General features: G+C 41.7%; 1 protein-coding gene across 3 annotated transcripts; it reads left to right on the forward strand.

Annotated features, from left to right (window-relative positions):
* Positions 1-1,677: 1,677 nt before the first annotated feature.
* Positions 1,678-24,856, forward strand: LOC124006522 (aromatic-L-amino-acid decarboxylase-like). 3 transcript variants are annotated; one of them, XM_046316586.1, is made up of 14 exons: positions 1,678-1,741; positions 6,658-6,865; positions 7,981-8,094; positions 8,768-8,887; positions 10,996-11,130; positions 13,121-13,270; positions 13,721-13,787; positions 13,957-14,051; positions 14,834-14,901; positions 16,270-16,346; positions 17,361-17,380; positions 17,592-17,690; positions 20,520-20,621; positions 22,459-24,856. In XM_046316586.1, the coding sequence occupies exons 2-14, from the start codon at positions 6,665-6,667 to the stop codon at positions 22,657-22,659; spliced, it is 1,449 nt and encodes a 482-aa protein (XP_046172542.1). In that variant the 5' UTR covers positions 1,678-1,741; positions 6,658-6,664; the 3' UTR covers positions 22,660-24,856. The 3 variants fall into 3 exon arrangements, with proteins under 3 accessions (XP_046172542.1, XP_046172543.1, XP_046172544.1); XM_046316587.1 differs by lacking the exon at positions 1,678-1,741 and adding an exon at positions 4,303-4,345; XM_046316588.1 differs by lacking the exon at positions 1,678-1,741 and adding an exon at positions 6,185-6,218.

Raw genomic sequence — 24,856 nt, forward strand, 5'->3', positions numbered from 1 at the left:
TGTTCAACTGTACATTGGGTTATACGTCACCCTGTTTTCCCACTAGATGGCAGACAACCACTACAAATACCGAATCAAATACTCTACTTAAATGGGAAATCATCCGTTGACACAATAGCAAAGCACATTCCCCGCATTATGTTTTGGTAAAACGCTGTGGGATTGGGCTGGAGTAACCACTCTCAAATTCATAGACAGATATGGATGCAAGGACTGAACATCCATGATATCAAAATGATAGTTTCAATCATGTTTTGAAGCCAGGTAGTTTGTTTACATTTTCTTTGTTCACAAACATTAGAGTAAATCAAGCTTATATTTTGGGTTCTGATGGGGTACGGCAGTTGAACTAAGCTTATGAGGCATTTATAAGCTATATTCTTCAAGACTCAGTTGGAAACTACATATCATTCATTTATAAGTCCAAAAATGGATTGCCCCTTTAAGGGACAAACGTCATGAACTAACACATTTCACATTTTTAAGGATTGTTCACGTCCCAACAATCAAGATTCATTCAAAAGCATCACGGATGTTGGCACAAAACTTGGACAGTTTGCTCGATACAGACCTAATGCTGCGTTAATAGCATGTTGTAAAGTCGTAAATACAAGCATAGAACTGTAAAGAAAAATCCACTTGACCGTCCCTCCAACTGGTAATTACTAGGAAACTGTTCTATTATCCCTGAGCGCCGACTTCTCCCATGTTGAACTCTGACGTAACCCACTAAGGAAATTACCTCTATAACATAATTTTTGGAAGTAAAATTAAACAAAATATTATTTATAAAAATAAATCTATTAATATGGTTGGTGAACACTATAATTTGTTTGCGAGCACTATCTGTATTTTTGTCTACGGTCGATGCAGTTCAAGGAGGTTTAATGCATCTAACTCATATGTACAACTTCACAAATGGTAATTACCACCTTGCCACTTGGTTATGAATGCAGCATAAGAATAGAGCAATCATCCAGGCCCCATAAGAGGATGTAGATAAAACAACATCCTGGTTATGCAGATGAGAGTTGAGATGTATCATTTTATCTTGCATAAGATCGTTCATCAGATTGGCATCTGTGTATTTAAGCATTGATACATCCAGACACTAGAGGATGCATAACCATATGTATTTTGGAACTATTTTTAGCTTGTTAACAATGGGTTGAGTCTCAAATATTATCCTTGGAGGCGTAAATATCAACATAGTTCTCACATTTGAGTTAGAGTTAAATCAACAAACCAACCTCAATCAAATATCAACCAAAAATGTATACCTAAAATTAGTTAAAGGTTTATAAGTAGTTTGTAAATGTAAAATTAGTAGTTTATAGGTCTGTAATAAAGTTATACCGCATTGGTTGAAATTATGTTTGTCAGTTAGCTGCTTGCCAAAACCCAAGATTATCAGGCTTTACTGGTAAGTGGTAATACTAACAGTAATATAGGTTAACAATAGTAGTTATAATAGTGCCGTTCAACAGGTAGCTGTGTGCTAAGCCTCTGTGTCAATCAGGCTGTGTGGAAAGTGATTTGGATCTCATTAACTCCTTGTAAAATCAGCCCTTCCTGCCTGTGCACACTGCCTTGGCCCGGAGCCACACTCCCATTGGCTGGCTGTGGGGGCCACTGGGCAGATAAAAGAGCCGTGCTCGCCACTCCTGATGTACACCACTCACTGCTGCGGTGTGTGAAGACTGAAAGAGAGGAGGACCCGACCACGGCTGTGCTCGACAACGTGAGTACACCCACCGCCAACCACCTCTCTATTATTCTTTGGGTTTATCAGGACTGCAGGTCTCCACCGGGCTTCAGAATACATGCACACCAGGGGCTGTAGCAAATTTCTCAGAGTAGGAGTGCTGATCTATGATTAGTAATTATGATCAGAGTTCTTTTGTCCATTAATATTTTATTTTTATTGGCCAATCTGAGATGGCTTTTTATTTGAAACTCTGCATAGGAGGCCAACATCCCGGAGTCGCCTCTTCACTGTTGACGTTAAGACTGGTGTTTTGCGGGTACTATTTAATGAAGCTGCCAGTTGAGGACTCGTGAGGAGTCTGTTTCTCAAACTAGACACACTAATGTACTTGTCCTCTTGCTCAGTTGTGCACCGGGGCCTCCCACTCTTTCTATTCTGGTTCGAGCCAGTTTGCGCTGTTCTGTGAAGGGAGTAGTAATCCTTGTATGAGATTTTCAGTTTCTTGGCAATTTCTCGCATTGAATAGCCTTCATTTCTCAGAACAAGAATACTGATGAGTTAATTTTTTTTCTGTCCATTTTGAACCTGTAATCGAACCCACAAAGGCTGATGCTCCAGATACTCAACTAGTTTAAAGAAGGCCAGTTGTATTGCTTCTTTAATCAGTAATCAGAACAGTTTTCAGCTGTGCTACCATAATTGCAAAAAGGTTTTCTAATGATCAATTAGCCTTTTAAAATGATAAACTTGGATTCCCTAACACGCCGTGCCATTGAAACACAAGAGTGACGGTAGCTGATAATGAGCCTTTGAAATTCCATTAAAAATCTGCTGTTTCTAGCTACAATAGTCATTTACAACATTAACAATGTCTAGACTGTATTTCTGATCAATTTGATGTTATTTTAAATGGACAAAAATGTGCTTTTCTTTCAAAAACAAGGACATTGTGACTTCCAACCTTTTGAACGGTAGTGTATAAAACATTTAGTGCAGCAGATAGAGTGGCAAGGGAAAAAGTATGAACCCTTTGGGATACCTGGACTTCTGCACAAATTAGTTTTAAAATGTGATCATCTAAGTCACAACCATAGACAGTCTGCTTAAACTAATAACAAATTGTGTTTTTGTCTATATTGAATAGATCATTTAAACATTCACTGTGTAGGTTGGAAAAGTATGTGAACCCCTAGGCTAATGACTTTCCAAATGCTAATTGGAGTCAGGAGTCAGCTAACCTGGAGTCTAATCAATGAAACGAGATTGGATATTGGTTAGAGCTGCTCTGCCCTATATTTTTTTTACAAAATTAGAGTTTGCTATTCACAAGAAGCATTGCCTGATGTGAACAAAAAAGATCTCAGAATACCTAAGATTAAGAATTGTTGACTTGCATAAAGCTGGAAAGGGTTACAAAAGTATCTCAAAGCCTTGATGTTCATCAGTCCACGGTAAGACAAATTGCCTGTAAATGGAGAAGGTACAGCACTGTTGCTACTCTCCCTAGGAGTGGTCGTCCTGCAAAGAGGACTACGAGAGAACAGTGCAGAATGCTCAATGAGGTTAAGAAGAATCCTAGAGTATCAGCTAAAGACGTACAGAAATCTCTGGGACATACTAATATCTCTGACGAGTCTACGATACGTAAAACACTAAAGAATGGTGTTCATGGGAGGACACCACAGAAGAAGCCACAGCTATAAAAAAAAACATTGCTGCATGTTTGAAGTTTGCAAAAGAGCACCTGTATGTTCCACAGCACTTCTGGCAAAATATTCTGTGGACAGATTAAACTGAAGTTGAGTTGTTTTAAAGGAACACACAACACTTGAGGTAAAAAGGTACAGCACACCAACATCAAAACCTCATCCCAACTGTAAAGTATGGTGGAGGGAGCATCATTGTTTGGGGCTGCTTTGCTGCCTCAGTGCCTGGACAGCTTGCTATCAACGGAAAAATGAATTCCCAAGTTTATCAAGACATTTTGCAGGAAAATGTTAGGCTGTCTCTCCGTCAACTGAAGCTCAACAGAAGTTGGGTGATCCAACAGGATGACCCAAAGCACAGAAGTAAATCAACAGAATGACTTCAACAGAAGAAAATATGCCTTCTGAAGTGGCCCAGTCAGGGTCCTGACCTCAAACCGATTTTTTTTTTTTCAAAACTCTTCAGTCTGCATTACCAACATGCATCTTGGCCTAACAGTTAAACTCACTCAAAACACAAATACTTAATGTTCCAAAATAAACTTGTTCAACCATAACTGGCAATTCTCACTCAAAGCCTACATTGTCACTCATAATACACTGACCTAAAAAACACTAACATGCAGCATTACATAAATGAACTTCTCTTTGAAGTTTGAATGATTTCACAAATCAGTTTCATTATATAATAAGAACACCTTTTCACTTTATTGACTGTCCTAAAATATATGTAACAAGAATGAATCAAATACAATTTGCTTCAATTTCTACAGGGCGGGGTTCAGACCCAGGGCCCTGAGCTTATTGATGACCTTGGGAGGGCATTACTGTGTTGAAGGCTGAGCTGTAGTCAATGAACAGCATTCGTACATAGGTAGTCCTCTTGTCCAGGTGGGATAGGGCAATGGCGTCAGCTGTGGATCTGTTGGAGGTATGCAAATTGGTTTTAAGTTGTCAGGTAAGATGCAGGTGATATGGTCCTTAACTAGCCGTCCAAAGCACTTTAATGATTACAGAAGTGAGTGCTACAGGGCAATAGTCATTTAGTTCAGTTACCTTTGCTTTCTTAGGTACAGGGACAATGGTGGACATATTGAAGCAAGTGGGGACAACAGACTGGGATAGTTAGAGATTGAATATATCCGTAACACTCTAGCCAGCTGGTCTGCACATACTCTGAGGACATGGCTTGGGATGCCATCTGAGCCGGCAGCCTTGCGAGGGTTAACACTTACATGTCTATACACCGCTCTCGTTGTAAAATCAATTTAGAAATCTAACATTCAATTATTGCACCCACACTTCTTGCACGTGCCAAGGACTCTACGGAACCATAACCGAATGCGGGTGCGCCATCGTGCATACATTTATGTTGTCCCCCTACACCAAACGCGATCACGACAAGCAGGTTAAAATATCAAAACAAACTCTGAACCAATTACATTCATTTGGGGACAGGTCAAAAAGCATTAAACATTTGCCAATTTAGCTAGTTAGCTTGCACTTGCTAGCTAACGTTAATTTGTCCTATTTAGCTAGCTTGCTGTTGCTAGCTAATTTGTCCTGGGATAGAAACATTGAGTTGTTATTTTACCTGAAATGCACAAGGACCTCTCCTCCGGACAACTAATCCACACATAAAACGGCCAACCGAATCGTTTCTAGTCATCGCTCTTCCTTCCAGGGTTTATCATCTTTGAATTTATATGGTGATCGCATCTAAACATTCATTGTATTACCACGACAACCGGCAACAAAGTTCGTCTTTCAAACACCCACGTGGGTATAACCAATGAGGAGATGGCACGTGGATACCTGCTTCTATAAACCAATGATGAGATGGAAGAGGCAGGACTTGCAGCACGACCTGCGTCAGAAATAGAACTGAGTTATATTTGACATTTTTTATTTATTTATTTATTTCACCTTTATTTAACCAGGTAGGCTAGTTGAGAACAAGTTCTCATTTGCAACTGCGACCTGGCCAAGATAAAGCATAGCAGTGTGAACAGACAACAGAGTTACACATGGAGTAAACAATTAACAAGTCAATAACACAGTAGAAAAAAAGTCTATATACATTGTGTGCAAAAGGCATGAGGAGGTAGGCGAATAATTACAATTTTGCAGATTAACACTGGAGTGATACATGATCAGATGGTCATGTACAGGTAGAGATATTGGTGTGCAAAAAAGCAGAAAAGTAAATAAATATAAACAGTATGGGGATGTCAAAATATTGTCTGAGTATACCAGAACTGATATTGCAGGTGAAAACCTGAGGAAAATCCAACCAGGAAGTGGCCTCTATTTTGAAAGCTCCATGTTCCATAGCCTGCCTTTTCTCCATTTAAAGGGACATCAACCGGATTCCCTTTCCTATGGCTTCCCCATGGTGTGAACAGTCTTTAGATGTAGTTGCAGGCTTTTATTTTGAAAAATCACACATCGTATGGCTGGGTGCCAGCAGCGTTTTGTATGCGCAACAGCTTGTCACAGCCATTTTCTCTCTCTCTCCTATAGAATAAGCTACATTCTCAGTTGATATATTATCAATTATATATTGTAAAATCAACCTGAGGATTGATTATAAAAAACATTAGTAATGTTTCTACGAACATTACGGATACTATTTGGAATTTTCGTCTGTGATGTCATGACCGCTCGAGCCTGTGGATTTCTGAACATAACGCGCCAACCAAATGGAGGTATTTTGGATATAAAAATAATCTTTATGGAACAAAAGGAACATGTATTGTGTAACTGGGAGTCTCGTGAGTGCAAACATCCGAAGATCATCAAAGGTTGGTGATTTAATTTATTGCTTTTCTGACTTTCGTGACCAATCTACTTGGCTGCTAGCTGTTTGTAATATTTTGCCTACTGCGAGAGATGTCCTTACATAAATGCTGGGTATGCTTTCGCCGAAAAGCTTTATTGAAATCTGACACGCCAGGTGGATTAACAACAAGCTAAGCACGATTGCTGGTTTGGGTTCTGTGTACTCACGTAAGCCACGGAGATCGGGAGCACAAAGTCCTCGTGAGTAGCAGGTGCCCATGTCGGCACCTCAGTGTTGATTTCCTCAAAGCAGGGCGAAGAAGGTGTTTAGTTTGTCTGGAAGCAAGGTGTCGTTGTCATAATGTGGCTTGCTAAATCGTGTGTGTGCGTGCAATCAGTATTACGTTTGTAGGACTGTTAGTGAAGGTTGGGACGATGAAGTGGGATATTTGTCTGTTCCAGTTGTACAATGGACGCTACAGAGTTCCGGAGGAGAGGGAAGGAGATGGTAGACCTGATAGCAGATTACCTGGAGAACATAGAGCAGAGGACGGTGTACCCCGACGTGGAACCTGGGTACCTGCGGTCCCTCATCCCTGAGGAGGCCCCTGAGGAGCCTGACACCTATGAGGACGTGGTCAAAGACATTGAGAGGGTCATCATGCCTGGGGTAGGCGGCCAAGATGATTCTATTATTATAGATGAGGTGACTATTGATTGAAGGCTGATTACAGCTGTAACATGATGGTACAACTTTACTTGAAGGTGGCATTAATAAGGTATTCATAACTTGCTATAGGTCAGGTACTCTGTTATTGGAGATCCGCTTTCTCCCAGATTTCATCAGTGAAAAGTTAAGCATTAAATATGAAAGCATTGATGATACCAATGGGCTGTTTACCCAGTGGCTTCCGGCTGCATTGAACATGAGATCATGAGAACATACACAAGTCAATGTACACAGTCAATAACTGCTAAGTTGTGGGGGAGGCATTATCACAATATCTGTATCAACTTCTGGTCTGACTGTTTAGTGACCATTCAGAAGATGTACAGTAAGGAGTTTCAGTGTTGAACGTTTTGTTAACGAGACAGTGTTCCGTTGTACTGAGAAATCAGTTCACGAAAGCTCACATTAACTGTATTTGTAAGTCGCTCTGGATAAGAGCGTTTGCTAAATGACTTAAATGTAAATGTAAATGTCTGTATATGACACGTATCAACCATGTAGTTGTTTTTGCAAATGGTTGTAGAATTCCCTGCATTCTGTGGCCTTTCACATGGCAAAGTTCAAAGACATCAATAATTTCACCACCAGAGAAACAAAACAGTTTTAATCTATCTACTCCCAACCCAAACCCTTTCCTTAGCTGTAACATGAAAGCTGTTTTTCCATTATCAATCTGACCCTCTAAAACATTTTTTTCTTTCTTTACCCCCTATGCTTTTAACAGTGTGGAATAAGCCCGGTTAGTCTAATGAATGACTCACCATGGGAAAGCATGTAAGGGAGACAGGCAAGGACACTGGCAGCCTCTAGCTTGGTGCCCCAAACACGCACAAGACAGGAATTCAGCCTGGAACAGTTTAACTGCCATGCTCAAGGGCTAGAGCACTTTAGGGGTTAAGTGCCTTGATCAAGGGCTCAGTGGCACCATGGCAAGGCATGGTATTTAGCAGGATTTTGAGACTAGCAAACCTCAGATTTACTCTGTCAGGTTACACCTAGGATTCTAACCAGACTAACCTCCAGGCTACCTGACACGACTCTTCCTCTGTGTTTAGGTGACCCACTGGCACAGCCCGTACTTCTATGCCTACTTCCCCACGGCGAACTCCTTCCCGGCCATGCTGGCAGACATGCTGTCTGGAGCTATTGGTTGCATCGGATTCTCCTGGGTATGTATGACCTTGTCATCTGTTTCTGTCATCCTCTCTCTTTCTTTTGAATGTGATTTGAACAGTATCAACATTTTAAGACAAAGGAATAGTTCACCCACATTACAAAATTACATGTTGGCTTCCTTACCCTGTAAGCAGTTTATGGACAAGGTATGACAGCAATCCATGTTTTGGTTAAGATTCCATAGCACTGTTACCAAATATTAACGTTTTAGCATTTGTGGCACAAATTCAATTCATTGATGTGAAAAATGCTAATATCGGTCCTTGTCCAAATCGTGTGGTAACCTGCCAGCCCGGCGTGTACAGAGCTGTGTGTTGACCCTGTCTCTAACCCCACGTTACTGTAGGCTGCCAGCCCGGTGTGTACAGAGCTGTGTGTTGACCCTGTCTCTAAGCCCACGTTACTTTACTGTAGGCTGCCAGCCCGGCGTGTACAGAGCTGTGTGTTGACCCTGTCTCTAACCCCACGTTACTGTAGGCTGCCAGCCCGGTGTGTACAGAGCTGTGTGTTGACCCTGTCTCTAAGCCCACGTTACTGTAGGCTGCCAGCCCGGTGTGTATAGAGCTGTGTGTTGACCCTGTCTCTAACCCCACGTTACTGTAGGCTGCCAGCCCGGTGTGTATAGAGCTGTGTGTTGACCCTGTCTCTAACCCCACGTTACTGTAGGCTGCCAGCCCGGCGTGTACAGAGCTGGAGACAGTCATGATGGACTGGCTGGGGAAGATGCTCAAGCTGCCAGAAGACTTCATCGCCGGGACACACGGACAAGGAGGAGGTGTCATCCAGGTAAAACTACCCACCATTTCTTTGGGGTAAGACGATGCATTGCTTTTATTTCCACAGTTGTATTGCTACATTGCCACAACATACTTTCAAATACATTTACAATTCAATTAATTAATTTAAATGAAAAATGTAGTCGGATATTTGTCGTAGTCGTATTTCAAGTAAGGATATCCAAGAACAATATAAATCTAATATTTGTACAGAACACATGGTATTCACAGTAGGGTCAAAACCGGATTTACAGCCCCTGCCACTTTGCCTTCTAAAACAATGTAGATGTTAGAAAAATAGGAAAAGCAATTGACTGCTCACGATTCTGTCGCTGCCAGCAATTTGTCTGTCATATATATTTTGGTTATTGTTTGCCTCACAACACCAGATAAACAGCAGTGAATTGCCTTTTAATATGTCAGTCAAAGATGGGCGTGTGTGTGTTTTGTGGTTGTGGGTACTTATTTCGTGTGGTAAAGTTTATTGTTGTGGATACAGCAGTGCAGCTGAGGTGACTGTCAGCCAGGGATGAGATAGGAGAGGTGGCTTAGGCATGAGAGAGAAGGCTGACAGATAATTGAATCCATCGAGGATCATCGCTCATCCTAGGGGTGTTTTGTTTGTGGCTGGGGTTTTAAGTGCGCTTCATTATGGCAAAAAGTAGGCCTCCTCTCACTTGTTGCTAGCCTTATGAGAGCTGTGACAAATTGCCATCTCACCTAATGCATCATGTTCAGATGAGCATTTGAAAGAGTATGAGATGCATTTAGGAGCAGTTTTATTAAACAGAAGCTAATGAGTGAGATTTGCATTGATGATTGTGAGTGAAATTATTATACTGAAAAATCAAATCACATGCATCCTAAACAACAGGTGTGGACTACTGAAATGCTTACTTACGGGCCCTTCCCAACAAAGCAGGGAGAAAGAACATAGAGAAATAATAGAAAGGTTAACCATGTAATAATAGATACATAATGAATATGATGACTTGTCTTTATACAAGGACTACCAGTACCTAGTGGATGTGCAGGGGTACGAGGTAATTAAAGTGCAGTGCATTCGAAATGTATTCAGACCCCTTCACTTTTTCCACATTTTATTACATTATAGCCTTATTCTAAAATGCATTAAATTGAATAGGTTTCTCATCAATCTACACACAATACCCTATCATGACAAAGTGAAAACAAGTTTTAGAAGGAAGAAGAAACAAAACTGTTGACAGTGCATATCCAAGCCATGAGGTCGAAAGAATTGTCTGTAGAGCTCCGAGACAGGATAGTGTCGAGGCACAGATCTGGGGAAGGGTACAGAAATATCTGCAGCATTGAAGGTCCGCAAGAACACAGCCTCCATTCTTGAATGATGGAGGCCACCTCCCTCTTTGGCATGGGTCCTCAGATCCTCAAAAGGTTTTACAGCTGCACCATCGAGAGCATCCTGACGGGTTGCATCACTGCCTGGTATGGCAACTGGTCGGCCTCTGACCGCAAGGCTCTATAGAGGGTATTGCGTACGGCCCAGTACATCACCAGGGCCAAGTTTCCTGCCATCCAGGACCTATATAGCAGGTTTTGGGGTTAAAAATTGTCCAAAACTTCAGCCACCCTAGTCATAGAATTTTCTCTCTGCTACCGCACGGCAAGTGGTACCAGTGCGCCAAGTCGAGGTCCAAAATACTTCTAAACAGCTTCTACCCCCAAGCCATAAGACTCCTGAACATCTAATCAAATGGCTACCCAGACTATTTGCAGTACTCTTTATCATCTATGCATAGTCACTTTAATAACTCTACTTACATGTACATATTGCCTCAATTGTTATTTGTTATTTGTTATTTTTGTTGTTATTTTACTGCTGCTCTTTAATTATTTGTTACTTTTCTCTTATTTTTTTAGAAGTTAAGTGAATGTGCATATGACTAGCCTCCGCAAAGAACAAGAGCTATTTGAAAACCATCAGGTTTATGTGGAGCAAATTTGACATGTGAAGTCTGTTTTTTATAGGACGTGGGACCTGCCTAAGACCATAGAGGATGTACATGTTGCAAGGCCTACTGGTTTGACTGAAATCATCGAAACTCACCCCACTTACATTCGTCTGTCTTTCTATAGGGTACGGCCAGTGAGGCAACTCTTGTGGCTCTCCTAGCTGCCCGCTGCAGGGCGGTCAGAATGATCCTGGCCAGGGACCCACAACGTCCAGAGACTGGCATTACCTCCAAACTGGTGGCCTACTCCTCCGACCAGGTCAGGTTTCTACTCTTGCTCTTATTAATCCTACTCCTACCCTGAACAGGTCAGGTCACAAAACCAGATGAGCACTATAGAGCACTTTAACCCACTTTAAGCACTTTTAGTCCCGCCGTAATGCAGGTGCGTTTTGCAGTACAGTATATACTGTACTCGATACCATCTACTGCATCTTGCCTATGCCATTCATATCTTTGTGTACATATTCTTTATCCCTTTACACTTGTGTGTATAAGGCAGTAGTTTTGTAATTGTTAGGTTAGATTACTCGTTGGTTATCACTGCATTGTCGGAACTAGAAGCAGAAGCATTTCGCTACACTTGATTTAGATTTTTTTGGACTTATTTACCAATAGATAGAGGGAATCATTTAAAAAATAATTAAGTATATATAATAAACAAATGTTTTTTTTCTTCTCTTTATAGTTTTGGGTATTAGTTCCTCTTTCTATTGTTTAATATAACATACAGTGCATTCGGAAAGTATTCAGACCCCTTCACTTTTTCCACATTTTGTTAAGTTACAGCCTTACTCTAAAATTGATTAAATAAATGTTTTCCCTCATAAATCTAAACATCTACACCCCATAATGACAAAGCAAAAACAGGTTTTTAGAAATGTTTGCAAATGTAATTAGTTAATTTTTGACAGAAGTAAAGAACGCTTTGGCCTGAATGCTAAGTGTCACACCGTTCAGCTGGCTACCGGGGTCAGCCCGCAGGAAACCGGCCCACCACAAGGAGTCACTAGAATGCGATGAACCAATTAAATCCCCACCAGCCAAAACCTCCGCTAACCCAGACTATGCTGGGCCAATTGTGTGCCGTCCTATGGGACTACCGGCCACGGCTGGTTGAAGGCACAGCCCGGGAATGAACCCGGATCTGTAGTAATGCCTCTAGCACTTGTGTTTCAATGGGCCACTAGGCTATAAATAGGAGGTAAGTGCAATGGTTAGGTCACTCTGAGGAAGACTTCAGCTTGACGTTGAAACGACAGTCACCTGTTTGCATCCTCTACAACGGATTAAAGTGAGCTAAAATAAATCAATCTTGCGTGCTCCAACTCCTTTTTGCCTTGAATTAGTCATTTTGTAAGTTTTTCTTGGTAACTTTCTCGTGATATGGGTCTGTTTGTGTTGGAGGAATTAATTTCCTATATGTTCAATTAAAACATTCTGTCCGTTTCTAAGAATTTGTAAGATACTTATTTGCATAAAATGGACAGAGACCAGTCTCATAATTAATCAGTAGTGTTTATTTTCGATAGCTCTGGTCATAAAACAATGTACATTGGTTTATATACCTCTGACGATAGCTCCACTCATTTCTAACAAGGAACAGAAAGTCCTTGTACTAATTCTTGACGAAAACTACGCACATTACATTCAGTATTAATGATTATAATAAGATTCAAACATCCATACAGTAACATAGTAGTATTCTGTTTAGTTATAGTTCTGATTTAAATGTATACATAATTTGGTCATTTTTTCATTAAAATCCCTTAACAGTTTGTCATGCAGCACAGTCATGCTAGCTCTGCTCTGTTGACCTGAGCAGCATGGGATTAGGTTATGGCTTTGCCCCGAGGACAACAGTGGCCTTTATGGGGAAGAGGATAACAGCCCTTTTCTCCAGGAGTGACGTTACACAAAGTACAACTGGTCCTTTAACGTCTTACTTGATGGACGGACTACAAACATTATTTCATCTTTGGGTGAATGTACAGTACTATATGCCGAGATAGACTGGTTTAAAATAACCTATTAGCATCATCTGGCTTAAGTCTGGTGGCCGAGACAATGTTGGCTGTCTTTTAAGTCACTGTCTTTCTTTGGCTATCTTGGGAGCTCTACTCTCTTTGGTTGGACGTTGGTCACCAACTTGAAGTGACCTACATGTTTATCATCTGCTCTGTTTGGGTTGTGACAGTTGGCTATCTTGAAGTCACTTGTGTTAACTCTACTCTATTCTCTTTGAACAGGCTCATTGCTCGGTGGAACGAGCAGGTATGATTGCCGGAGTGAGGATGAAGAAGATTCCGACGGAGCAGTCAGTCAAGTATGCTGTCCAGGGAGAGACCCTCCGGAGAATGATACAGGAAGACAAGGCTGCAGGACTCATCCCCTTCTACGTAAGAACAGAACGCACTCATCCCCTTTTACGTCAGAACAGAACGCACTCATCCCCTTTTACGTCAGAACAGAACGCACTCATCCCCTTTTACGTCAGAACAGAACGCACTCATCCCCTTTTACGTCAGAACAGAACGCACTCATCCCCTTTTACGTCAGAACAGAACGCACTCATCCCCTTCTACGTCAGAACAGAACGCACTCATCCCCTTCTTTGGAAGTCAGAACACACGTCCATTTACATGTACAAGCATTGAGGCGGCAGATTGGCACTTAGAATAGACACATTCATTTTCCCCTTATTATAAATAATATGCCACATGTTGTCCAAGACAATAGTCAAACAGAAATAACCAATAGTCCAATACAGTCCACAAACACATTCTTATGAATATCATGTGAAGTACTGTGTTTTGACAGAAATCGTTGATTTTTGTCCTTTCATTTAGTTCTGTGCTACTCTTGGGTCCACTCCCTCGTGTGCATTTGATCACATTACTGAACTTGGGCCCATATGTAAGTATGATTCTCAAAGCATTAACACACTCCTAAAGGCTGTCTATTAGCACCGACATGTGGTTGTAGACTGATAAAGACATAGGAATCTACTGTACAGCCATGTCTCAGGACCAGCTCTGTATGTTTCTGTACTACTGGTTTTACACATTTTTTATTTTTGTCTCAGGTAATGCAGAGAAAATCTGGATGCACATTGATGCTGCATATGCTGGGAGTTCCTTTATCTGTCCTGAATTCAGACCCCTGTTGAATGGCATTGAGGTTAGAAACCACACACTTCCAGTTAAATTGCCAGTGAACATACTTGTATTTTACACCCATTATAATTTGTGTTTGATAATAACTTAAATTAACTGTCAAGAGGGAAGCGTGCTAGAATAAGTAATATACCCAATAATCCGTTGGAAATTAGAACAGCATCCGTTGGCCTTTTGGATAGCATGCGTCTTCAACCGAACAGAGCCGAGTGGAGTGACACACTGAGAGCACAGATAAGGCTAAAGTCATTTCCTCAGGCATCATCAGACCTTTAGATAAAACCCTGCTGCTCTCCTCATCAAAGAAATATCACTGTTTCTTAGCGACACAAGTTCAAACAATGTTGGGGGGTGGGAGACAGGGATGGAGTAGAGGAGGGCGGGAACACGCGCGCGCACACAGACACACACACCTGAATGACAGGGGGGCAGACACGGCTCCCTCTGCAGCTGAGGCTGGTTGCTAGGATATGAGTGATAGGCAGGCTCATGCATCTGTCAGCATGGTAACAACTGGGCACGAGCCCCTCTGATTAATATGGTCTCTTATTGCTGCCTGCTTTTGTTGCGTCTGTGAAAGCAGGTGGGAAGGATATGGTGATAGGCCAGCTGCAGTCAGTGCAAACCTAGTGATGGCAGAAAGGGGCTTTGACAAATCAAATATATTCTAAGACCATGGTTTTCCTACAATTTAAATGGGAAAAAATGGCTTGTGTATTAAGACGGTGACCTGTACACTTACGTCAAAATCAGCTGATTTGATTGGCTGACTCTTATCTCTTTCAGTTTGCAGACTCTTTCAATTTCAATGCACACAAATGGCTGTTGGTCAACTTTGACTGCTCTACAATGTGGTAAGTTATCAAGTGATTGACAGTCAGCCTTTGTAGAAACATCGTTTTATTATTGAACAGGTTGTTTTATCTGACCAGGGGGACAGTCTGTAAGATTCCCTGCTGGTCATTTAAATAAAATCATACAACAATCATACAAATAAAATCTTTATTTCTATAATATATATTTTTCACTTTGCTTTTGTATGACCCCTTAGTTTCTTTTCTGTTCTATGGGGAGAGGGGAGCGGAGAACTACCTTCTGAGCTCAGCACGACACTGTGCAACTGTATAATAGTGTAGCCCAGTGGTTAGAGCGTTGGACTAGTAACCGGAAGGTTGCAAGTTCAAACCCCCGAGCTGACAAGGTACAAATCTGTCGTTCTGCCCCTGAACAGGCAGTTAACCCACTGTTCCTAGGCCGTCATTGAAAATAAGAATTTGTTCTTAACTGACTTGCCTGGTTAAATATATATATTTTTTAAATATGTGTCTATAACCTAAAATCTAAGGCTGTACTATTCTCCCCATCCTTAGTTACACTGTTGCTTAATGTGGCTATTGTCTACACTTCTCTACAATGGGCCGACATAACAAAGTCACCTCCAGAAGCACTATCTAGACACCTAAAGCATTCTTTAAACAGAGTGGGTGGGAATAGGCATCCCATCTGCCCTCTCTCATCACCCCACAACCCCAACATTTGTTGTTGATAGAACGCTCCATGCCCTCTTCCATCCCTGGTGAGTTGCCATGACAAAGTCAGTTAACAAAGAAATTTACTTATGTAAGGAGAGACTTATGTAGTCTGCTCAGAAATAGCTGTGCTTTTTTATGACGCTATAGTGTATTTTACTAACTGTAATACAGTTAAAATTACTTGTAGCATCTCAGTTTATGAATGGTATTATTGGTTTATAACAGTTTGTAACAATACGTCAGCTGAATCTGTAACTGACAGACCCTGGTCTCACTTATGATCTTACGTTCTTGTTTCATGCTCAACTGATTGTGAAAACAGAATTCTTTCAACTCATTTTCAGAGACAAAATCTAGAGCACAAGTTGTGCCAAGTCATTGTTTACAAAAACATAATTTATGCTGCTGTGTCATCCCCTGTAGGGTGTCCCCTTAGATCATTGTCACTTTACAATACAACTTTATTGTTCAATAGAAGTTAACAAAAAGAGAATATACTTCAACAAAATAGACATTATAATTTACTTCAATACCGTGTGTCTTTTGTAAGACTTAATGTAGCACTGAACACCTGTATGTGGGGGAGCCGTTTTCTTTCTTAAAAAGCCTTGCCCTTTAGCCCACCCTTATGTTTTCTGTGGGAGCTCTCATAGGGTAAGAGTGTTTAAGTGTTTCAGTGTCTGTCCATAGGGTGAAGAAAAGATCTGATCTCATTGGGGCCTTCAAGATGGATCCTCTATACTTGAAACATGATCATCAAGAGTCAGGTAGATATTTTTACACTGACAATAGACTGTATTGACATTACTTTTGTGTGTTATTTCCAATCTATTAGGTTTAAATGTGGTAAATCTAGCAATAGTCTCATCAGCTATTTACAGTATGGTGTTTTAATTTGATCAAGTGCAGATGATGCCTGTAGTCCCTGTAATGTAATGGGATGTGAATGGTGTTAGTGTGAGAGCCCAGTACATCGCATCATGGATCTGAGGGTCTGTCGGCTTACTCACCTCACAATCCTGCTGGCTTTAGGCTTGCTAATAAACCCAAGGTGGATAAACTAATACTCACCACCACAGCCCCATGTTTTATATGGCTAGGAAGTGTGTGGTGTGTGTTCATGTACTGTAGTTGTACCATATGTTTGAGTACTTGTCTTAGAGAGTAAATACTATAAGGCGTCCAAACGCTGACCTAATAACACGCAATATGTCACTCTAAAACAATTCAATTACCGATGTCCCACACGTCCTCCCCACAAAAAAATTGCACTGTAATAGTCCACTAATGGTCTTGTTGCATCGCTGCCTGCCAGTGTTAGCCAGTGACAGTGTCACCCATCTTAGATGCAGATGTATTCTCCCAATTGGAACCCTATTCCTTAGATTGTGCACTACTTTGTCCAGGGCACCAAAGGACTGTACAAAGTGCACTATGTAGGGAATAGGATGCCATTTGGGACGCAGTTCAACAAACACTGAAGCCTCCTCCTCCTTAATTGGACTGACAGAAAGACAAAAGACTGGCCAACCTCTCCTCACAGAGAAGGCTGCTCACAGTAAGGCCACTGCTTCCCCAGTTCCAGCTCAATGAAATTACAGGTTATTACCACTGCAACAGGGCTTTTCTACTGTATGTGGAGAGAGAGGCGAGATTGGTTTATTATCTAGGGAGAGAGAGAATAAAGGTCAGCGATGGTAACAACATTCAATAATATGTTAATAATTCAAATGTTGGCTGTGAATTGCTAGTAGTATAATTACTCATCTGTTTATTCACAGGACTGATCACAGATTACAGGGTAAGCTGAATGGTTATCTATTATCATTATAGTCTGTCTATGTGTAAGTGGCACTGGATGTCATATCAGAGTTCACTCTGTTTGCTCCACTAACCCTAACCCACTTATCCCTCTCTGCCTCATCCTATCTCCCCCTCTACCTCACCCTACCGCACCCTCTACCTCCCCCTACCTAACCCTCTCTCCCCCTCTACCTCCCACTACCTCACAGCACTGGCAGATTCCACTGGGCCGAAGGTTCCGCTCTCTCAAGATGTGGTTTGTGTTCCGAATGTATGGGCTCAAAGGCCTTCAGGACTACATCCGTAAGGTAACAGCAAAGCACAGAAACAGCTCAGGTTCCCTTCCTCTGTATCGGTCTGTCAATCAAATCAGCCTGGTCTGTCTGTCTAGCTCTATCAGTAAATTAAGCAACAGCAACACAAGGCCTTCAGCCATACTGCATTCATCTACTGTCTTTATTAGATTGAAAAACTCCAGTAAAGCGGAGACTGCTCGGCATCTGACCGTAAGCCACTACAGAGGGTAGTAGTAGTAGTACGAATGGCCCAGTACATCGCTGGGGTCAAGCTTCCTGCCATCCAGGACCTATATAATAGGCGGTGTCAGAGGAAGGCCCAGAAAATGGTCAGACTCAAGCGGTACCGGAGCACCAAGTCTAGGACCAGGCTCCTCAACAGCTTCTACCCCTAAGCCATTAGACTGCTGAACAATTCATAAAAATCGCCACCGGACAATTTACGTTGACCCCCCCCTCTTGTATACTGCTGCTACTCGTTGTTTGTTACCTAAGCATAGTCACTTCGCCCCCACCTACATGTACAGATTACCTCAACTAGCCTGTACCCCTGCACACTGACTCGTCGGTATTTGTGCCCCCTCTATATAGACTTGTTGAGGAGTGTTACTTTTCATTTTATCCTGCTTGGTAAATATATTTTTTATTCTTGAACTGCACTGTTGATTAAGGGCTTCTAAGTAAGAATTTCACGGTAAAGTCTATATTTGTTGTATTCAGCGCATGTGGCAAATAAAGTTTGATTTGACATGTTTGTAATCAATTATATGTCGGTTACAGTTGTCTTTTTACAAAACAGTGCTATTCAACAAGCTGACCATTGCCTACTATAGGTCAGATGACAGAAATGAGTCTTTTTCCTATCATCTTGGTACAGCAGCATACAGTTTCTCAATAGACATACGAACACTAAGTGAATTATTATTGTGGACACACATGGACCATTAAACCTCATTAGACCTACTGGCTGGGAATGAGGAAGTGGAGTGCTCAGCTAATAATCAGTTAGGACCAGAGTTTTGGCCTCATTAATGACTGATTTGGCATTGGAGTTATTACTAATGGTCCTGTCCTGGCTGTTCTCACTCAGCCTTTGGTTACAAATACTGTACATCATGATGTACTACTGTGTAATTGTGATTACATGCAATGATACACGTTTCAATTCTCATGAAGCATTTAATGCCACTCACAGGGTACTTTGATGATTAGTGAATGGATTACACGTTTGATCCTGTGGTGAATAAGATTTTGAACAGGATGAGCTGGAATAGGAATAGGACATTAGCTTTGAGGTTTCCCTCCAAGGAAGGTTGGACAGTTTGACTATTTCATGGTTATTTTCTTCCGATTTCCGGACTTCTTTGTTCAAACATAGACTGACCTAGCCCAAAGGCCGGCAGATGGCGATATTGAATTGTTTCATTTTATCGTCCAAAGGGAATCTATGCAACTGTACATTTGTATCCCCCGTGGACTGGTTTGTGCATAAACTGGGAAAATATGCATACTTACTTTATGAAACCCCATTATCCACCAGAATGCTAGAGTGGCTAATTGCAATTCCCGGATGTTGCGTATCGCGTTCAGCCAATCAGGTTGCAGCAGACTGTTTACCATTGGTCTGAACGCTGTACGCAATGTCAGGAAGTAGCATTAGCCACCATTTTGTCACCACTAAATCAAGTTAAGGAGGAAATCGATGCCTTTGTAGCCCACATGGAGAATGTTTTATGTACGAACTGGTCCACTGTGGATACAAATGTATAGCCGGCTGAATACTGTAGATCCTCTTTGGACAGTAAGCTGAAATGACTCAATATTGCCATCTGCCAGCCTTTGGGCTAATACTGACTGTTTTATGACTAGATTCATTGTCAAAGAGCTTGTGCATTAATTTCCATACTGAGATATACTTGGTTCCATGGGCATACTAAACAACAATGCATTTTCTGTTAGATTCAGGAAGTTGTATGGTTAGGGCCATGTGCTTTAATGTTTATCTAGTATTTTCACTCATCAAACAGTTGTCATCACATTAACCCTTTGGTTGAGAATGGAGCCCTTCTCAAGGGTGAATGAACATTAAAGACAATGTAGCTACTATTGCTGAAAAAAATGTATATTACAACAAAAAATATGAATTACAATTTTGTTACCAGGGTGTCACCTAGTGTCCATATCAAGAAGTTCACCTTAACCCATTTCCATCTGTAGCACCTCAGACTGCTGTCTGTAGTAGTGTAAGGTACTTAAGCAAAAATGCTTTAAAGTACTACTTAAGTAGTTTTTGGGGGTACCTGTACTCTACTTTACTATTTATATTTTTGACAACTTTAACTCTACTACATTCTTAAAAAACATTCTTACTTTTTACTCCATAAATTTTACTTGAAACCCAAAAGTACTACATTTTGAATGCTTTTAGCAGGACAGGAAAATGGTCTAATTCATACACTTCAAGAGGAAATCCCTGGTCATACCTACTGCATCTGATCTGGCTGAGTCACTAAACACAAATGCTTTGTTTGTAAATTATGTCTGAGTGTTGGAGTGTGCCCCTGGCTCTCCGTTAAAAAAAAATAAAAACAAGAAAATCGTGCCGCCTAGTTTGCTTAAAGGAATTTGAAATGATTTATACTTTTAATACTTAATTTACCTTTGATACGTAAGTATATTTAAAACCAAATACTTTTAAACTTTTACTCAAGTAGGATTTTACTGGGTGACTTAATTTTCTATTAAGGTATATTTACTTTTACTCAAATATAACAATTGGGTACTTTTTCCAACCACTGGCTGTCTGAGTATGAATGAATAACTGTCTCTCTGCCTTCATAGCATGTGGAGTTGGCCAAAGAGTTTGAGAGCCTGGTTCGCGCTGACCAGCGCTTTGAGATCAGCGCAGACGTTGTGTTAGGGCTGGTCTGCTTTAGACTAAAGGTAAGACAATTCAACCAACTGTGAATGTTAGTTCAGCACATGATCATTGAACAGACGTAAACTATCTTTGGACTGGAGTAGACTAAAACTATTTCTTGTTAGGTCTATGGTATATACACTGCTCAAAAAAATAAAGGGAACACTAAAATAAAACATCCTAGATCTGAATGAATGAAATATTCTTATTAAGTACTTTTTTTCTTTACATAGTTGAATGTGCTGACAACAAAATCACACAAATTATCAATGGAAATCAAATGTATCAACCCATGGAGGTCTGGATTTGGAGTCACTCAAAATTAAAGTGGAAAACTACACTACAGGCTGATCCAACTTTGATGTAATGTCCTTAAAACAAGTCAAAATGAGGCTCAGTAGTGTGTGTGGCCTCCACGTGCTTGTATGACCTCCCTACAACGCCTTGGCATGCTCCTGATGAGCATCCGCCAACTCCTGGACAGTCTGTGGTTCATCCATTGGTGGATGGAGCAAGACATGATGTCCCAGATGTGCTCAATTGGATTCAGGTCTGGGGAACGGGCGGGCCAGTCCATAGCATCAATGCCTTCCTCTTGCAGGAACTGTTGACACACTCCAGCCACATGAGGTCTAGCATTTTCTTGCATTAGGAGGAACCCAGGGCCAACCACACCACCATATGGTCTCACAAGTGGTCTGAGGATCTCATCTCGGTACCTAATGGCAGTCAGGCTACCTCTGGCGAGCACATGGAAATGTCACCCCATACCATGACTGACCCACCACCAAACCGGTCATGGTGGAGGATGTTGCAGGCAGCAGAACGTTCTCCACGGCGTCTCCAGACTGTCACGTCTGTCACATGTGTCAGTGTGAACCTGCTTTAATCTGTGAAGAGCACAGGGCGCCAGTGGCGAATTTGCCAATCTTGGTGTTCTCTGGCAAATGAAAAACGTCCTGCACGGTGTTGGGCTGTAAGCACAACCCCCACCTGTGGACGTCGGGCCCTCATACCACCCTCATGGAGTCTGTTTCTAACCGTTTGAGCAGACACATGCACATTTGTGGCCTGCTGGAGGTCATTTTGCAGGGCTCTGGCAGTGCTCCTCCTGCTCCTCCTTGCACAAAGGCGGAGGTAGCGGTCCTGCTGCTGGCTTATTGGCCTCCTTCACATCTCCTGATGTACTGGCCTGTCTCCTGGTAGCGCCTCCATGCTCTGGACACTACGCTGACAGACACAGTAAACCTTCTTGCCACAGCTCGCATTGATGTGTCATCCTGGAAGAGCTGCACTACATGAGCCACTTGTGTGGGTTGTAGACTCCGTCTCATGATACCACTAGAGTGAAAGCACTGCCAGTATTCAAAAGTGACCAAAACATCAGCCAGGAAGCATAGGAACTGAGAAGTGGTCTGTGGTCCCCACCTGCAGAACCACTCCTTTATTGGGGGTGTCTTGCTAATTGCCTACAATTTCCACCTGTTGTCTATTCCATTTGCACAACAGCATGTGAAATTTATTGTCAATCAGTATTGCTTCCTAAGTGGACAGTTTGATTTCACAGAAGTGTGATTGACTTGGAGTTACATTGTGTTGTTTAAGTGTTCACTTTATTTTTTGGAGCAGTGTAGTTTTAGTTTACATTTTGGAACCTATGCTTCTTATGCATTGTTCACATTGCCTGCCGGCATCCATTTTTGTAATTTTTTAAACGTATTAGACTATTGTAACATCCCAAATGGCACACTATTACCTTCTTTTGACCATGGCCCTATGGCCATATAGGGAATAAGGTGCACTATATAGGTAATAGATTGTATCCCAAATAGCACCCCATCTAACCTTTCCTCCTGAAAGGGTTCCAACGAGGTGAATGAGACCTTGCTGAAGAGGATCAACAAGGGCAGGAAGATCCACCTGGTGCCGTGCCTGCTGTCTGGTCAGTTTGTGCTGCGCTTCGCCCTCTGCGCCCGCAACACCGAGTCACGTCACATCCGCGAGGCCTGGCAACTCATCACACAGCTGGCCGAAGAGGTCATGCAGGAGCTGTCCCACTGACCATCCACATGGACTAGACAGGCTGGGTTGGTCCAGGAGCTGTATGTATCAAGCAGTATTTCAGAGTTAGAGTGCATGTCTAGGATCAGGTCCCCCCTGTCCATTCATTATAATCTAAAAGGCTAAACTGATCTTAGATCAGCACTCCTACTCTGAGATGCTTGATGAATAAGGGTCCTAACCCTGGCCGGTATTCAAAAAGCGTCTCAGAGTAGGAGTTTCCATGTTTCCATGTTATCTTATTCCTTATGAAGTAAAAGGCTAAACTGATCCTAGTTCAGCACGGTTTGATGCCTACTCTGAGATGCTACAGGCATGGATCTCACTCAGTGGAGGCTCCTGGGGGGAGGACGGCTCATAATAATGTCTGAAATGGAGGGACTGGAATGGCACCAAACCATGCGTTTGACGTATTTGATACCATTCCACTGACTCCGATACCAGTCATTACCACGAGCCCATCCTCCCCAATTGAGGTGGCACCAACCTCCTGTGATCTCACTGTGTTTACATCATCAGCAAATTGCAGCCCTTTCTCTCTGCTGTCTGATCCCATGTGTGTTTTATGTGGTTGTATGTGAATTAATTAATTTGTGTGGGTGAGCGTGACTAAATTAAAGGGGCTTTTTGGGTGAAGCAAATCATATCCAGATGTTAAGGTTTTGCCTGATAAGTAACTGTAGGGTTTACTGACAATACACAAGCACGTGTTCTATGTAAAATGACTGAGTTCTGCTGTGGAGCCCCAGAGTTCTGCTCTGACTCTACATCAGTGTGCTACGAGAGAGGCCAGGCTAGAGCCGGCCCCCCCAGGGCTCTGTGTATGCCCCGCCTGGCTTCTCCAACCTCACCCACCCTGCCCTGTCCCCTCTCAACCAACTGTTCATCCAAATCACTTTAGAGAAGGGTCAGCATGCTAAAAATACAGGCAAGTACTTAGTATGAGTGGGGCTTTATCCTGTCTGAGAGTTATCCAGGCTCTGATCACTCAGCTGTGTTTACCTGCTCTAGTGGAGTGATTAGTACAGGTATTCAATTCAGTACAACATTATTTATCCCCTTAGGGACATATTGATTAAAACATTGGTGTAGTCTAGGTCCCTAAAACAAGATTTAAGAGTCAGAAAACATTGTATGTTTTGGCACCATTATACAGTAAGAAGAGATAAAAAAGACTAACCTTTTAGTCTTGCTGTTTGTCTGACGTATTGCCTTCCAAGGTTTGAGCTGTTCACTGTTTTAATGAAGACAAAAATGAACAGCATGTTGCGCTTATGCCAAAGAGAGACACAGGTATCGTATGCCAGAGACACAGGTATCGTATGCCAGAGTTGGGGCCATTCCCATTTTAAATTCAGTCAGTTCTGAAAATAAACTACAATTCCAATTCCAAAATGTTCTCCTAGAGAAGCATTGAGAAAAAAAATGTAATTCCATAATCGACTAAATTAAAAAGGAATTGGCCCCAACCCTGGTTCATAACCAGCTTTGTCTTGAACATCATAATAACCCATGAGACAAATAAGAGCTCTTATGGGAACATCAGTTAAAACACATTCATGCACCTGAAGTGCATGAATAAAATATTCAGACAACATTTAATGTCTCAGTTGATTTGAAGAGTCACAAAAACAATATGTACATAGCTTCACTTATTGCAGTAGCAGTGAGCCAAGGAGGAATTTACTTGAGAGGGTCTCTCCTTAAGCTAATATGAATGAGTTTCAAATGTGTGCTTTACTGTATGCACATCATATGGTTCTGTTGGATAAACAAACCAGTTGAATTGGATTAGACCTTTAAGCTGTGAATCCCAGCATGTCAGAGTCACTCAAAATAAATGAAGTCTTCTTAAGAGAAAATATCTCTCACTGCTTTGATTCACAAGTCAAGTGTGCCTTTTGAATGAGGAATGGAGGGGTGTGTGTAGAATATGTGTAGTGGTCTCTATTTGTCTCTTTTGTGTCTTTACTTGATATAACCAGCACTGGGCTGACCGCTTCAGTCAACACTAGGGGGAAATTGCATTGTACGCTTGATCAGCTTTTACCTGGCAATAAGCTGGTAGTGCAATCCTATGTTTTTTGAAGTGTAGATGTATTCTTATAGGCATTGAGTGGCTTCCTGCTGCTTGTCTGCCTTGTGGCATCATTGTACGCTCCTCTTTACACCAAAAAATAAATGTGTTTGCAATGTG

Source organism: Oncorhynchus gorbuscha, linkage group LG19, assembly GCF_021184085.1.
Source record: "Oncorhynchus gorbuscha isolate QuinsamMale2020 ecotype Even-year linkage group LG19, OgorEven_v1.0, whole genome shotgun sequence".
Classification (NCBI taxonomy): Eukaryota; Metazoa; Chordata; class Actinopteri; order Salmoniformes; family Salmonidae; genus Oncorhynchus; species Oncorhynchus gorbuscha.